Here is a 16,737-nt window from a genome sequence, read left to right as displayed (position 1 = left end):
GATAACTGAAAATCTATCCATTATTTCCCCCTTTCCCTCCAATAGGAGAAAACTTACAAATAAGAACAAAACTCCATACATATAAAACTAGCTACAAAAAAGACGAGAGTGCCTGGTCTTTTCCCTGATATGATGGTCCATGGAAAGTTTCCAGGCTAAGTTGAGTGCCAGGTTAAGTTCCACCTGAACATTTACCATTTATATACACCAGGTAGTCCTTGACTTACGACCACAATTGAGCAAAAAATTTCTGTTGCTAAGTGAGACAATTGTTAAGTCGCCCCATTTTACAACCTTTCTTGCCACCATTGTTAAGTGAATCACAGCAATTGTTAAGTTAGTAACACGGTTGTTAAGTGAATCTGCCTTCCCCGTTGACTTTGCTTGTCAGAAAGTCGCAAAACGTGATCACATGACTCTGGGACCCTGCAACCGTCGTAAATATGAGCCAGTTGCCAAGCATCCAAATTTTGATCACATGACCAAGGAGATGTTGCAACAGTCATAAGTGTGAAAAAGGTCATAAGTTGCTTTTTTCAGTTCCATTGTAACTTTGAACAGTCACTAAATTAATTGTTGTAAGTTGAGGACTACCTTTGGACAAGTCAACTAGAAAAAATTAGTTAAAGTTAGAATACAGGCTGAGAGAGAATTCCTATTTCCCCTTGTGGTCACTGAGATGGGACACAGAAGTGTACTACCAACCTTGACGAACATTTTGTTACCAACAGCAGCCCGGGAAGCTTTGGCTGGAGAGCAATAGACAGACATGGACTTCCTGTCACGAGAGAACTCAAGGGTGAATTCCTTCTTCATGAGTTGTTTGATCACCTGAACAAATGCAAAGCCAAGGGAGAGAAAGAGAGTTAAACCTTACTTTGCTTTACAAGCCAGAAGAACCAAAGCAAATTAATGAGATGGATCCTAGCAATTGGTCCTCCAAATATACTAGGCCTGGTGTCAGAATCCATTTATATCACATTCATAAATGTATGTTTAAAACATTATTCCCCCCCCTAGATTCTGCCATCTCCCGAGGAAGGAGGAGCGCATGTGGATTCAGCCTGCCTTAGGTTATTTCAAAGACCAAGGGAAACCTTTTGAACTGGGGGGAACAAAAGGGAGGGTTAGGGAAGAAGGCATCTGGCCTGTGTCTCCATTTGAATCTGTAAAGGAAGAAGGCAATAACCATAAAGATTCGAAGTTCCCTTTTTCCCACGAAAGGGATGACACGAAGTAAAATGATGGGGGGCTGACCAAATGGGGTTGAGGGAAGGGGGGTTGAACCGGGAACTCTTTATAAAGTTTCAATTTGTAAAACAATACCAAGTCCTGTCTTGTATTTCCACAACCAAGCATGTCCTAGTAAAAATTCCTTTTGGACTAGAACTGACTCCAAGAGTTTTTGTTTTCCTAAGATGTGGATTGGGGTAGGGTCCTGACACCTGGTTTCTAGTATTAGCCCAACACAGAGGGCATGGCTATCTCTGGAAAATATGTAATGTGAGAATAATCATCTTTTTTGAGCCTCAGAAGAGACATAAATACACCTGGAGAAGGCCATCAGATTGCAAGAAAACAAATATATATTTTCAGTACAACAAGCAAAACCTATTCTTTAATTAGGTATCAGCTTCCAGGTGATGCTACGTAAGTCTACAGCAGATAAAATAGCAAAAGGCTAGTGGTAACAACCACCAATAATTTGGAACAGTTTGGAATTGTAAGCCACCCAAAATTATCGACTGAGGTGGATTGCTGTAGGAAGGAATGAATGAATGAATGAATGAATGAATGAATGAATGAATGAATGAATGAATATTTATTATAGCATCGTCTTTCACAGACTATAATTTAGTTCATCAGATCCACTCCTTTGATGTCTGCTACATGGCAGAATTGGCAAATTACAAAAAAGAGAGGAGAAATGGTACTTGGATGAGTTACATCTCCAGAGAATCAACTTCCTTTCTCAATCTACAACAAGCCCCTAACACAAACACATTTCTACAGTTGTGTTCCTCCTGTGTTCCACTGAACAGTGCCTCTGCATTCCAAACCTGTTCCACAGCAGAGCGTGGGGGAATCTTGAGAACCTCAATATAAACAATGAATATTGAGGCATGAAAACATGAGCTTCAACTCTACAGTGGAGCTGGACATGGCACAGTTCAGTGACCAAGGAATAGAGATCTTTATGTGAATCTGGCACTAAGTTGCAGGAGGAAAGAGAGAAGACCATTGAGTCATTGGTATAAAGAAAGAGACCCCAAGAAAGGATCCTCTCTAATTCTTCACAGTATTTATCTGATAGTTATACAGAGTGTGCTTCAATCTGGCAAGATTCTGCCTATAGGTGAACAACAAAGAAACTACTTTGAGAAGTTAATCATGGTGGTCTTGGTGTTGTGATAGTGTCAGCCTGTGCTCCTAGCAGCTGAGTCTGAGGAATCTGAGGAGGAGGAGGAGGAGGAGGAGGGGTTTGGAGAGCCTTCGGTGTCAGAGGGAGGCTCTGATGCACTGCAGGACTCTCAGCCTGGCCCCTCCAGTCGTGTTCCTCCTGAGGCTCAGCTGTGTGAGGAGGAAGTGTCAGAGGAGTCACAGCTGAATCTGTTCAGAGATGCTAGAAGCAGGAGGCAATCCAGCAGAGTAGAGCCAAGAAAATCAATGAGGCAACTCAGTGAAAGGAGGAGAAGGCATTGAGAAGCCACGCCTTGGGACAGATAATAAAAGGGGAAGGTGTGGGCAGTGCTGGTTGCTGAAGGCAACCGTTCAGAGACATTCAAAGAGAATCCTGGTCTGTTCTTGTTAATCTGTTTCACTCTTGTTTGACTCTTGTTGGATGTTTTGAATCATGTATTTTTGGTTGAAGAAAATATTCTGCTGCTTTTTTGTTTGAAAGACTTTATTATTTGGAACTGTAAATAAATTTGGGTTGGGTTTTTCCCAGCCTATTGATTGTTAAAAGGAAAAAGGGGTTGTCCCTGACACACAAAAAGGGCCGGTCGTAGGCTGGAACAGAACACTTGGTTCCCTGTGCCTGACACTCTAATGACAGTCAGTTCCCGGAAGGAGAATGTACTTACTGAGTTGCAGGCATTGGCCCGATCCACCTTGCTGAGATTTCGTACATCTGTGTTGAAGACATTCATCTTTTCAACCAAGCAGGTAAGGGCAGTTTCAGTGGCCTCACCAACCTTCTCATATATACCTTTGGACTGGAAAAGGGAAGAATCAGAGATACGATTTAGGTATATTGAATTGTGATCAAGAAAGGCTTGGGGTGTATTATCAAGATTCAGCCTGGCAAGAATTATTAATTTAATGTAATTTGAGAAAACATCTCAGACTTGGCCTTCTCTAATTATCATGAAGCAAAAGAGAGGGTTGGGAAGAAAGTATTCAGACTCGCAATATTCTCTTACTGTAACCATTTCATAAAATAATTAGCATTCGTAACTCTGTCTTTTCTAGTCTGGTCTCCCTCAAAGGACTCTTTATCATTCTCAGGGCTGTTATACAGGCTTATAACTAGTCTCTGGTATTGTTGCTGTTGTTTGTGCCTTCAGCCTAGTCTTTACTCCTGGCAACTATATGGATAAGTCCATGCAAATGTTTGGCAACTTTTTCAGAAGTGATTTGCTGTTGCCTTCTTCCACTGGCCCCGAGTCTTCCAGGTGGCTTTGTGCCTAAGGCAGGACTAGAACTCCTGGTTCCCTGCTTTCTACACCAGGAGTCCCCAGCCTATTGGCCACCGGGCTGCGTGAGTGACTAGCCAGTGCACATGTGTCTTTGCATGTGCACAGCCCCACTCTCATGAGTGTCGCCGGGAGCATCACGGGCTTTTACAGCCCCACTTCTGCAAGCACCACCGTGAGCGTTGAGGGTGTTCGCGGCCCCACTCCCGCGAGCAACAGGGGTTCGTGCATGCACACACAAGCATTCAGACCCCTCAAAACCATCCTTTCTTTCCCCTCCCCCCTTGCTCCGGTCCTCCAACCCCAAAAGGTCGATTGGTGGCCCCCAGGGGGAGATCCTTCTCTGTGGGCGCCCCGGAGCTATGGAATCAGTTACCGGTTGAGCTCCGGATGGTGCCCGATCTTCGCTCCTTCCGTCGCGATCTAAAGACATTCTTATTTGAACAAGCCGGCCTGGCCTGATGGGGGATTGGTGGGGTTTTTTATTGTTATTTTAATATTTGTATTTACTGTTTTTAGTGGGCATATATTTAATTCTTTTTTTAACTTTTGTAACTTTGTCTTTTTTATTCTTGCCCTGTTGACCGCCCTGAGTCCTTCGGGAGAAGGGCGGTATATAAATAAAATTATTATTATTATTGTGTAGTGGGTCCGATGCAAGAGAGACGCCAGCCGGTGTGTGAGTTCAGCTCTTTATTGGAAGGGGAAGTGAACTGAGGAATGAGGGCTACCTGGCCTCCTTATATACCTGGCCAGGTAAGCTAACAGCCAATGGGGTTGGCCCTAGGTTTCCCGCCGAAACTGTCCAGGCCAACGCCCCCTGAGGGCTGTTGCTATGCAGATGCCTGCATACATAACAATTATTATTATTATTAACTCTGTTCTAGACCTCTCTCTTTAAATAATGCACCAAACTGGCTGTCTCCAGCCTTAACTGCCTAAAATACTGACCACTGGTGCATGTAGCACTATTTTATCAGCCCTGTGAGAAAAGAAAGCAGCAGTAATGAATTCTGTAAATTGCCTGCCCTCAACATCTGACCACATCTCCAGAAATACAAAAAAGAGGAGGAAGTTTGGACCTCCTTTTATTCCAGGCTTTCCTACATTTAAGATTTAACAGTCATTTTCTCAGCTCCAATGAACCTGCCAACGCTACTTTGGAGAAGGAAATTAAAGAACTTTGGAATTTATTCCTGCTGGAACATTGTCCAGTACTAAATACGATTCCTCTGGATGCCAGGTCAAAATCTTTATATCGCCTTTTAAGAGTTTGTAGACTCGAATGAGGTTTTTGTTTTTGTTTTTTAATTTTCACCTTTTTTACCTCTGGTTTTATTATTTTAATGATGAATTTGTTGGCTTTATTTTATTTTGCAGATTTTGGTGAAGGGAGTCACACATATCTCTTAATGAACAGTTGGTGAGAAGTGGATGATGAAGCCAAAGAGAAGCATTCACCTCATTGAAATCCAGTGAAGAGTCATTGCAAAGGGCACAAATCGTGGCCAGTTCAACAAGACCATCATATTGTCCAGTTTTGACTGGTTTATCGTTCTTAAATCTGCAGGTTCCAAAAAAAGTAAAAAAATGCATTTGTTTTATTTATATAGCCCATTTATACGGCCGCCCATCTCACAAAAAGTGACTCTGGCAACATACAAGAAAGAGATAAAGCAATAAACATGTAAGAAACGGTCATTATTTAAAAGTTTAAAAAGCATCAGGCACACAAGAGATTACATTAGTAAGGGACCCTCACAGGGATAAGGACATAGCCAGGCCTTAAGAAACTTCTGAAAAATAAGTAAGGATAGAGCTGACTACAGTTCAGGGCTGAGAATGTTCCAGAAGGTGGGTGACAAAGCAGAGAAGGCCTGCCTCCTCAGGCCCACCAAGTACAACAGATGGGAATCGCAGCATGCCTCTTCTGCCAGATCTCATGGGATGGGCTATATCTGGGGAATGGTGGTCCTTCAAATAACCCAGCCCCATGCAATGAAGGGTTTTAAAGGTCAAAACCAAGACCTTGAATCAGATCCAGAAGCAAATTGGCAACCAGTGCAGCCTGTGAAGCAGAGATGACACAGAGATACAGTATAACATGTCCTGTCCTAGACACACATGTAATTGCTGATGGAAAGCCCATATTAATGAGGTAAAATGAGGACCCAGATTGTTGGGGGCAATAAGCTGACTTTGTAATAATGCCGCTTGGGGTGTGTGTGAAAGCCCTAATAAGCAGGCATATACATAGAATGAAGGCTACTGCTAAGCTTGTAAGCCGCCCTGAGTCTTCGGAGAAGGGCGGGATATAAATGGAATTAAAATAAAAAAATAAAATAAATTAATTAGCCAGCGCACCAGTACTAAAGAAACCAGGTTTCAAGTATTACAGAGACCATCCTGTGTGGCCCTCACTGCCCACATCACTGCATTTTGCACCAGCTGAAGCTTCTGGATACTCTTCAAGGGCAGCCGCAGGTAGAGGGCATTACAACAATCCAGTTAGGAGGTGACTAGGACATGAGTGACAGTGATCAGAGCCTCCTGATCCAGGAACAGATTCAACTGGCACAACAATACAAACCTGTGCAAAGGCCCTCCTAGCCATGAATGCCACCTACTTTTTAAGCAAGCTGTGAGTCCAGGAGGATGCCAGATTGTGCACAGGGTCTATCTGGGGCAGTGCACCCCATCCAGCACCAAAGATGGCATAGTCTGGAACTGGCAAGGCCCCAAACTCAAAGCCACTCAGTCTTGCCAGAATTCAGCAAACCTGTTGTTTTCCATCCAGACCCGCATAATCTGCAGGCACTGGGATAGGATGCTCATGTAATTGCTTAAGTCAGCAGGGGCAGAGAGATATAATTGGAAAGAGCACAGATTATTGCTTTGAATGATGGGAGAAACAAAACAACAGCTAAGAAATCAAAGCATCTGAATAAATATCACATTAAGGCAGAATATGATTTGTTTGGTTTTGATTTAGTATTTTGCGTGAGCCTAGCCATTATAATTTCAAACCATAATAACCAATAAATTATGTGTTAGTGAATCCAATCACTTCAACTTGAGAAAACCATAGTTGAAGCAAAACATATATATATATATATATATATATATATATATATATATATATATATATATATATATATATATATATATATATATATATATATATAGGATTAGGCTATCAGGTTTACAGTTTTGGCTTTATTTAACGTTCACATTTGTACTTACACTTCTCCTTCGGGGGTGTAGGTGGAACCAGTGATATTGAATTCATTCAAGGAACAAAAATCTCCCTCTATTTTGTCCACAACAAACATCTAAGAAAAAGGAAGGAAGGAAGGAAGGAAGGAAGGAAGGAAGGAAGGAAGGAAGGAAGGAAGGAAGGAAGGAAGGAAGGAAGGAAGGAAGGAAGGAAGGAGGGAGGGAGGGAGGGAGGGAGGGAGGGAGGGGAGGAGATTTCAATATGGATGAAGATGAGATGCCCAAAAGAGACTCTAGATGAGAAAAGTGCTGGCATCCACCTTCAGCTCACCTTGCAAACAGACATTTGGTTGGTAGTCAGAGTGCCGGTTTTGTCGGAACAGATGACAGAGGTGCAGCCCAAGGTCTCCACTGAGGGCAGGCTTCTCACAATGGCATTTTTCTTGGCCATACGGCGAGTCCCCAGAGCTAGACAGGTCGTGATGACAGCGGGAAGGCCTGGAGAGGCAGAAGAGGAAAGAACAAAAGGATAAGCTTGGGGAATACATGTCACGTTCAGACATATAGCTCTGATGACCCCTTTGGCTCTTACTACTCATAATTATACCTCTTTTTCAGATAGCATTGGGAAACACCCATTCTAAGATTCCAATACTGTATGTGACAAAAAATGCCAAGGCTTTAATGAGAAACAGCGTGTCAAAGCCCAATACTATAGGAAATATTTTGGATCTGAGCAGTCTCTAAAATCTCTGAGTGACAACATTGGAGTAAGAGGACTGAAAAAGATCTTAACTCTGTTCTCTGTGTTGAAAGGCCGAGACATACATTACTGTAGTCAGATCGCCAGAAAATCTACCTTGGGGGAAAGGTAGGCATATTTGTATTTTAAGAAATAACCTCCTCCTCCCCGTCAGTCTCCCAAAATGACTGCCAAGGTGGGCCTGAGTAGTTAGAATAAACGAAAGTACCAGAAAGCAAATTTGCGACATGATTCTCCATAACTCTATAAAGTTTTTCACCTCTAGGATGCGTTGTGCTATCTCAGCTGATTTTGCCTTTCTATTAGACCAGGGGTCCCCAACCCCCAGTCTGTGGACCAGTATCGGACTGCGGCATGCCAGCAACTGGTCCGCACAAACAAGCAAAGCCCCATCTGCGGGATGCAGACAGCACACCATGCACTCTCCGGTCCGCGGAAAAACCTCTCTCCACAGAACCGGTCCCGGTGCCCAAAAGGTTGGGGACCTCTGTATTAGACAGGTGAGCATCCTTCAAGATCGTGCACTGGGCTGTACTCGCTCCCTTCTTTATTGTCTCAAAAATGCCCCTTTGCTCTATGCAATTCCCAGAGCATTCCTGGCAACAACAACAACAAAAAAAGGATGCTAGAGGTTGCCACTTTGCTTTGCAACCTGCTAGCTCCCCATTTGCTATTTTTAAGTTTTAAAAGATTATATAAAATCAGGTAAGGCCATAGGATATAGTAGCACCAAGGGAAGTATCAGTGCCACATTTAGACCTGATGTTTGGAGCACTTTTTGGTTTTGACTTAATGTGATTACAGGTAGTCCTCGACTTACAACCACAACTGAGCCCAACTTTTCTGTTACTTGACTGTGGGAATGTTGCAACGGTTGTAAAAGTGTGAAAAAAATGGTCATAAGTCACTTTTATCAGTCCTTTTTGTAACTTTGAATGGTCATTAAATGAACAGTTGTAAGTCGAGGACCACCTATATATTATAAATTCAACCACCTAAATTTGTAAACCAGTCATTATAGCTTAGCATTATGTATAACTAGATTACAGCAGGGTTTTTTCAACAAACTATTCATGTAACAAATGAGAGTTTGCACAAAGTGTAAATCTGCTCACGGATAACTTAAAGCTTTGTTGACAGTATGGGTTAATATCTAAAGGGTGGGACTCCGACTCCTTCAGATCCTTCAGTGCACTATATGTCCAGTGCAGAAGAAAATGAAAGCACGAACATATGATGACAGCAAAAGCTATTTCAAAAAAGAAAGACATTTGCTGGCACTCATTAAGCCTGGACAGGTGGTTACAGGAACCTGGAATGACCTCAGCTGACCTTCTGGGATGGCAGCCACAGCGAGGGCGACGGCAATCTTGAAGTAGTAGATGGCGCCGCGGATCCAGGAACCGCCATGTATGGGATCGTTGAAATGCCCGATGTTGATAAGCCAGACAGCCACGCAGATGAGGGAGATGACTTTGGACAGCTGCTCACCAAACTCGTCCAGTTTCTGCTGCAATGGCGTCTTCTCTTGCTCTGTGGCTGCCATTTGATCGCGGATCTTACCGATTTCAGTGCCCACGCCTGTGGCGATGACAATACCAACAGCCTTTCCGGAACCAATGTTGGTACCCTGGAGCGGGTTTGAAGACGAATAGGAACAAGACAGATTAAAATCAACAAAGGAAAGTGGCACTCAATAAATAATAATGGATGGGGGAAACTACAGTTATTTTAGATAAAGAAGGCTGTAAGCATGGCTATGTACAATCTTGCATAAGCACATTGTTTCATTTCTTAAAAATCCAAGGTCTCCAGGCCTCATGGCAGTAAAGGACATGTCTGTGCTACATCTATAGCATGTTCGTTCTCTATCTGCAAAAAAAAAAGGTTGGAACTATTGTTTAGGAAATTGCTGAAATGTCTGCTAGGGATCATGGCAACCGCAAAACTCCCATCCTATCACCCATGCCAACAAACATGCTGCTAAACTCTTAATGTCGAAGCAAAAATAAGCAAATAACAGCACATTTCCTTAACTTGCGGAATTAGCTCTTGCAAAGGTGAACAGAAAGAGAAATGATGAGTAGCAGACTCAGTTACAGCATAGATTACTGAATCATTGGAGGACCTGAAGGACCAGCTTGGGGACACATCATGCTGGATAAAATCTTTCTGTAAAATCTTTCATGCTGGATAAAATCTTTCTGTAGGCAACCTTGGCTCTTTTATGACTCGTGGACTTCAACTCCCAGAATTCCTGAGCCAAGCTACCCCTGGTATGGTCATTAAGAGTCAACGCTGAGTTGATGGCAAATCATCAATAATTTGATTACCTTACACTTCCCAGGTCTCCCTAGTTCAGGGGTAGGCAACCTTGGCTCTTTTATGACTCGTGGACCTCAACTCCCAGAATTCCTGAGCTAGCCATGCTGAGGGGAAAGGGAGAGATTTCCAAGCTGAGCCATGCTGGCTCAGGAATTCTGGGAGGTTGAAGTCCACGAGTCATAAAACAGCCAAGGTTGCCTGCCCCTGGTATGGTCATTAAGAGTCAACACTGAGTTGATGGCATATCATCAATAATTTGATTACCTTACACTTGCCAGGTCTCCCTAGTTCAGGGGTAGGCAACCTTGGCTCTTTTATGACTCATGGACTTCAACTCCCAGAATTCTTGAGCCAGCTATGCTGAGGGGAAAGGGAGAGATTTCCAAGCTGAACCATGCTGGCTCAGGAATTCTGGAAGTTGAAGTCCACGAGTCATAAAAGAGCCAAGGTTACCTACCCCTGCCCTAGTTGTATCTGACTTGTAATCGCATTCACATTTTTGGCTATATCATATCATACTTTCTGACACTCATTAATAGGAAGCATAAAATTATGGAATTTACGAGCTTGTCTTTTTGCCCTGATCTCCCCAGTCACCTATAGGTGAAATAAAAGTGCAATGTAATATCAGCCAATTTACATTGTTGCTTGAGAGAGCAAATGAAATGATGTCACCTGATTGTCCCCAAAGTGCTTTCTAGAATAGAATAGAATAGAATAGAATAGAATAGAATAGAATAGAATAGAATAGAATAGAATAGAATAGAATAGAATAGAATAGAATATAGAGTAGAGTAGAGTAGAGTAGAGTAGAGTAGAGTAGAGTAGAATAGAATAGAATAGAATAGAATAGAATAGAATAGAATAGAATAGAATAGAATCTTTTGTCACTTTAAATGTACACTAAACAGCATACTTTGAAATGAAATTTCATTGCATTCAGCTTTCAAAGAAATACCATTTTGCATATACCCACACACCCATACATATATGACACAGAGAAACATCACAGTCTAGTTCGAATATATACCTACACATGGCAGAAAAAAAAAGAATCCTGCAAATTTACAAGACCGATGGCATAAGGAACAAAGCTGTTACAGAATCTAGTAGTTCTGCTATAAATACTTTGAAACCTCCTCCCAGAGGGGAGCAACAGAAACACACTGTGAAGTGAGTGTGTGGGGTCTCTAATAATGCTCCGCACTCTAAGCACATAGTACTTATAAGCAGTATCCTGAATAACAGGGAGCGGGCTTCCTATAATCTTCTCAGCTGTCCTTATCACACTCTGTATGGACCTTCTATCTGAGACACTCCTACCAACAAACCAGTGATGCAGTTTATTAAAACATTCGCGATCGTGCTTCTGCAAAAAGTGGCCAGGACAGAAGGAGAAAGTTGTGCTCTGAGCTGAAGAAGCTTCTTGGATGAGAAGCAAACTGTCTTCAGAGAAAAAATAAAGTCCAGTTGTCTTTCGAAAAAGCACTTTGGGGACAACCATGATCTGGATGACTGAGAAACTCCATAGACATGTCACCTGATTTTTATCCCACTGCATTACCAAATAAAAATAATTGGAATATGGTATTTAGTGTCCCATTAGTATCCCTGCCATGTACTATTTGAATCAGGGACAAAAAGATGCATCAGCAGGCTTTACATCTTTAGCCCTGTCAGTAGTACTCACAGAAAACAGCATGTTCTTCTTGTCCTGATTTACAGCCCGGGGATCTGGGACAGGATCAGTATGTTTGATCACAGAGACAGATTCACCTGGGTGGGTAAATAAAGGGTCAGACCACTTGCTTCATACAAAAGAGGGTCATAGGTACTTTATGTTATGTGGACTTTAATCCAGAATTCCTCAGCCAGCAAGCTGGCTAGTGAATTCTGGAAGTTGAAGTCTAAAGGTAAAGGTAAATGTTCCCCTGCACATGCGTGTTAGTCGTTTCCGACTCTAGGGGCCAGTGCTCATCTCCATTTCAAAGCCGAAGAGCCAGCGCTTGTCCGAGGACGTCTCCGTGGTCATGTGGCCAGCATGACTGGCCGCCAAAGGCGCACGGAATGCTGTTACCTTCCCACTGTAGTGGTCCCTATTTTTCTACTTGCATTTTTACGTGCTTTTGAACTGCTAGGTTGGCAGAAGCTGGGATGAGTAACAGGCGCTCACTCTGCTACGCGGCACTCGGGATTCGACCCGCCAAACTGTCGAGCATCAACAATCGAGTCTACATGTCTTTAATTAGCCAAGGTTAAAAAATACTGGCATGGATCATATCCAAATCTACCTAAACCAATGATTTTCCAAAGCACGTTTTCCCAACCACAGATTTTTTTTCCATAGAGACTATGATCACTAAGATAATCCTATCCTTCCTCTTTACAAAGTGGTTTAAAATATAGGTTCTATTCCAGTTCTTCTCAGATTGGCTGAGATTTAAAAACATAGCCTCTGTTGTTATTCCCTCTTTCTCACCCCCCCCAACACCCGCTTTTTTTTTTAACTTTTTTTCTCCATTCTCTTATGGGCAGAATATATTTATTGCTAGCATTAGGTATGAGTTCCTTACCTGTCAGAATAGACTGGTCCACACGCAGAGTGGTGGATTTGATGGAAATTATGCGGATATCAGCTGGGACTTTGTCACCAACTGGGGAACAAAAAAAAGAAAAAAAACCCCTCCAGTTTTAGCAGAACAATCACTATTGTTTGATGTAAAAAAAATAAAATAAACAAACCCCTCCTATTGACTAGTTTAAGCATCTTTGTTGAAAGAGAAATGAAGGTATTAATACCAAGTTCTGAAGCTAGGATATATCACCATTTTATTATTATTATGAAAAAATCCCTGCTAGGATAGCACATGTGAGAGTCAGTTCTCATACAGTCAGTGAAAAACAAGACAACAGCAAAATTGAGCAGTGCAGAAATAAAGAACAAATTTATATAGTCTAATCCTTGCAATGGAAAGAGACAGTCTACAGGGAGTCCTTGACTTACAACCGTTTGTTTACTGACCGTTTGAAGTTACAACAACACTGAAAAAAGTGACTTACGACCATTTTCCACACTGTCACGGCATCCCCATGGTCGCATGATCAAAAGTCAGATGCTTGGCAACTGACTCGTATTTATGACGATTACAGTGTCCCAGGGTCATGTGATCCCCTTTTGCGACCTCCTGACAAGCAAAATCCTTGTCAGGAGGTCGCAAAAGAGCCTTGGTGGAGCAGTAGGCTAATGCCTCCTTAAGTAACACCAGCTGCCTGCAATTAGTGCAGGTTCGCATCCCACCAGGCTCAAGGTTGACTCAGCCTTCCATCCTTCCGAGGTAGGTAAAATGAGGACCCAGATTGTTGGGGGCAATTAAGCTGACTTTGTAATAATGCCGCTTGGGGTGTGTGTGTGAAAGCCCTAATAAGCAGGCATATACATAGAATGAAGGCTACTGCTAAGCTTGTAAGCCGCCCTGAGTCTTTGGAGAAGGGCGGGATATAAATGGAATTAAAATAAATAAATAAATAAATAAAATCAATGGGGGAGCCAGATTCACTTAGCAACTATGTGACTAACTTAACAACTGCAGTGATTCACTTAACAAATGTGGCAAGAAAGGTTGTAAAATGGGGGAAGACTCACTTAACAAATGTCTCGCTTAGCCACAGAAATTTTGGGCTCAGTTGTGGACGTAAGTTGAGGACTACCTGCATTATGTAGAACTGGAAAAGGGGGAAAAAATACAATATGATTTCAACTTTGTTTTTATTGGGTTTCGTTTTGATAATGCCAAATCTTGAAAATACTTTTGATGATTGATTCTTGAGATGGTATAGGACAGGGGTAGGCAACCTTGCCTCTTTTATGACTCATGGACTTCAACTCCCAGAATTCCTGAGCCAGAAATTCCTGAGCCAGGAATTCTGGGAGTTGAAGTCCACGAGTCATAAAAGAGCCAAGGTTGCCTACCTTTGGTATAGGACCTCCTGCTTGAGCAAGGGGCTGGACTAGATGACCTCCAAGGTCCCTTCCAGCTCTATTCTATTCTATTCTATTCTATTCTATTCTATTCTATTCTATTCTATTCTATTCTATTCTATTCTATTCCTTATTCTTTCCTATTTTCTATTCTTTCCTATTCTATTCTATTCTATTCTATTCTATTCTATTCTATTCTATTCTATTCTATTCTATTCTATTCTATTCTATTCTATTCTATTCTATTCTATTCTATTCTATTCTACTTCAAGCTATTATAATAGTATAAACATATACCATATAAAGATAGCTTCTATATATCCTTCCCTATAACCACTGAATACTAGAATAGCTCCCACAGCTAGTGCACTGAATATAAAGTATGAGGGTCCAGGAGTTCAATTCCTGATAGAGGATTTGAACCCCAAAGAATAACACTTGGATAGCTACCTCTGATGGGTTCCATATAGGATGAAACTGGTCATATGATGGTGCCTAGTGGTCTCTGTAACTAATTTAATTCAATAAACATTGTTTATTATAACTTCTGTGATTTCTTTTGAGTGCTTCCAGTACTCATGACTGAGTGAATCTTGACACCATGAAAAATACGAAAGACACCTATGAAACCAGAGCTAGAAAGAAAAGATTGCTCTTTCTCTGTCTCTACATAAATCTGGATTGCTCTTCTGGCTCTTGCTGTTACGTAGGGGATACAGGCAGTCTTCCACTTACAGCCATTCAGTTAGTGACCGTTCAAAGTTACAACGGCATTAAAAAAAAGTGCCTTATGACCATTTTTCACACTTATGACTGTTGCAGGATCCCCATGTTCACATGATCAAAATTTGGGCACGTGGCAACTGGCTTTTATTTACAATGGTTGCAGGGTCCCAAGGTCATGTGATCACCTTTTGTGACCTCCTGACAAGCAAAGTCAAGAGATACTTACCAACCGTGTTGCCAACTTAGCAACTATAGCGATTCACTTAGCAACTGCGGTAAGAAAAGTCATAAAATGGGGCCAAATTGATGTTGATTGCTTATTTAGTATTGTATGAATATCACTAAATATTGTATCCTATGATTTCTGATGAATGTATCTTATGATGACTATGATCATGATTTATCATCATCATCATAATTTATCACTTGTAGCTTGTATGTACACCAAGAGCTTATGCATCGGAGACAAATTCCTTTTGTGGCCAGTCACACTTGGCCAATAAAGAATTCCTATTCTATTCTATTCTATTCTATTCTATTCTATTCTATTCTATTCTATTCTATTCTATTCTATTCTATTCTATTCTAAACAGTTGTCCTGCTTAACAACAGAATTTCTGGGCTTAAAAGAAGTTGTAAATCAAAGACTAATTACAACAACAAGAACAACAACAACAACAACAACAACAACAATAATAATAATAATAATAATAAGAAGAAGAAGAAGAAGAAGAAGAACAACAACAACAACAACAACAATTTTATTGTCACTTTGAATGTACACCAATCGGCATACATCAAAATGAAATTTCTTTTTTTATATAAGTTTTTTTATTAATTTTCTCATATTACATTCACATGTTGAAAAAGCAACGCAATGGCTGGGTACAATAATTCCATTACAGTTGGGTATCATCCATACCGATCTCAAAATTTGACAGTAACTAATTCTCTCTCTTTCCCCCTTAATATGTACATGTCTCTTTCACAGACCAATAAAATTCTTACTCTATCAGTCAAGCAAAAAATAGCTTTCTAATATTCACCAATAATCTTCAATTATGTATATCTTAATTAACTTAACATTCAAACTTTTAGACAATCAATGACCTACCGGTAATAGGTTTTTCCTTAATTTTAATTTTCCATTGATATTTTAAATTTAACGTTGATCTTTATCATTTCCAAGTTTTAAATGACCCCAATTTCTATCACAGTTCCCCAACCTTCTAATATTTAAAGTATACCTCTTCTCTATATAAATTCTCGCAATCTATATCAGCAAATTAAGAATGTAAGGTAATATTTTCTCAGGTCTCCTATAATCTCAAGTTAAATGACCAAAATTTAGACCAAAAGTAGACTAGCCTTTATTGAAAAGATTCAGCTGCATTTGCATTGGGTAAAAATTGTCCTGATGGCAACATGAAACTGAATTATGTGCCTTGTAAAATATCTGCAGAAGCTCTGCCCAAGTACGTGCTCTCAGCATGTTGAGGGCAATGCCCAGAACTGAACATTAATAGTAACAAAAACACTGTACTCCATCCAATGCCTGAAATTCTGGGCAAATAACTCTTATTTGTACATGACTAAGTAAACCACGGTTTTCTGAATTAATCCAATTTTCTGGGCTAGCATAACTTAACTGGGTTAAACAAAAATGATAGCATAGACACAATATACTAAACTTGGGTAAATTTTAACCATAAGTTGTTTCTTCAGATTTTGCCATGCTGTGAAAAACCCAATCTATTTAGTTAATTTATAGATTAGTATACTACGCAAACTCAGAAAATAGGTTAATTCCCTAACCAGATTTTGTAGATAGTATATGTCCAACCACTGGGTCACAAAGTAACCCTACTGAGTTTGCACAACAAATTGAATTCAGCCTATTTATGTGTTATGTGAACCCTGCCACGACCAGAACCATCACCTGGACTCATAGATGTCCAGTAGATGCTGCAGTGAGGGGACTCACTTCATAATGTCATTGTGCAAATGTCATTATTTGTGTCAGTCATGTT

The 16,737-nt window shown here is 40.9% G+C and overlaps 1 protein-coding gene across 2 annotated transcripts in view; it reads right to left on the bottom strand.

Annotated features, from left to right (window-relative positions):
- ATP2A1 (ATPase sarcoplasmic/endoplasmic reticulum Ca2+ transporting 1) overlaps positions 1 to 16,737 on the bottom strand; it is a 45,291-nt gene that overhangs the window by 15,041 nt on the left and 13,513 nt on the right. For both annotated transcript variants that reach the window (XM_083376549.1, XM_083376548.1), the window contains exons 6-13: positions 12,576 to 12,656; positions 11,693 to 11,778; positions 9,010 to 9,307; positions 7,246 to 7,412; positions 6,942 to 7,030; positions 5,160 to 5,262; positions 3,087 to 3,218; positions 706 to 831 (exon numbers count right to left, since the gene is read on the bottom strand). In XM_083376549.1, the coding sequence (XP_083232675.1) occupies positions 706 to 831; positions 3,087 to 3,218; positions 5,160 to 5,262; positions 6,942 to 7,030; positions 7,246 to 7,412; positions 9,010 to 9,307; positions 11,693 to 11,778; positions 12,576 to 12,656 (1,082 nt within the window). The remainder of the gene's footprint in view (positions 1 to 705; positions 832 to 3,086; positions 3,219 to 5,159; positions 5,263 to 6,941; positions 7,031 to 7,245; positions 7,413 to 9,009; positions 9,308 to 11,692; positions 11,779 to 12,575; positions 12,657 to 16,737) is intronic.

Source organism: Vipera ursinii (genome assembly GCF_947247035.1).
Source record: "Vipera ursinii genome assembly, chromosome: Z".
Classification (NCBI taxonomy): domain Eukaryota; kingdom Metazoa; phylum Chordata; class Lepidosauria; order Squamata; family Viperidae; genus Vipera; species Vipera ursinii.
This window is presented reverse-complemented; position numbering and strand designations above follow the sequence as displayed.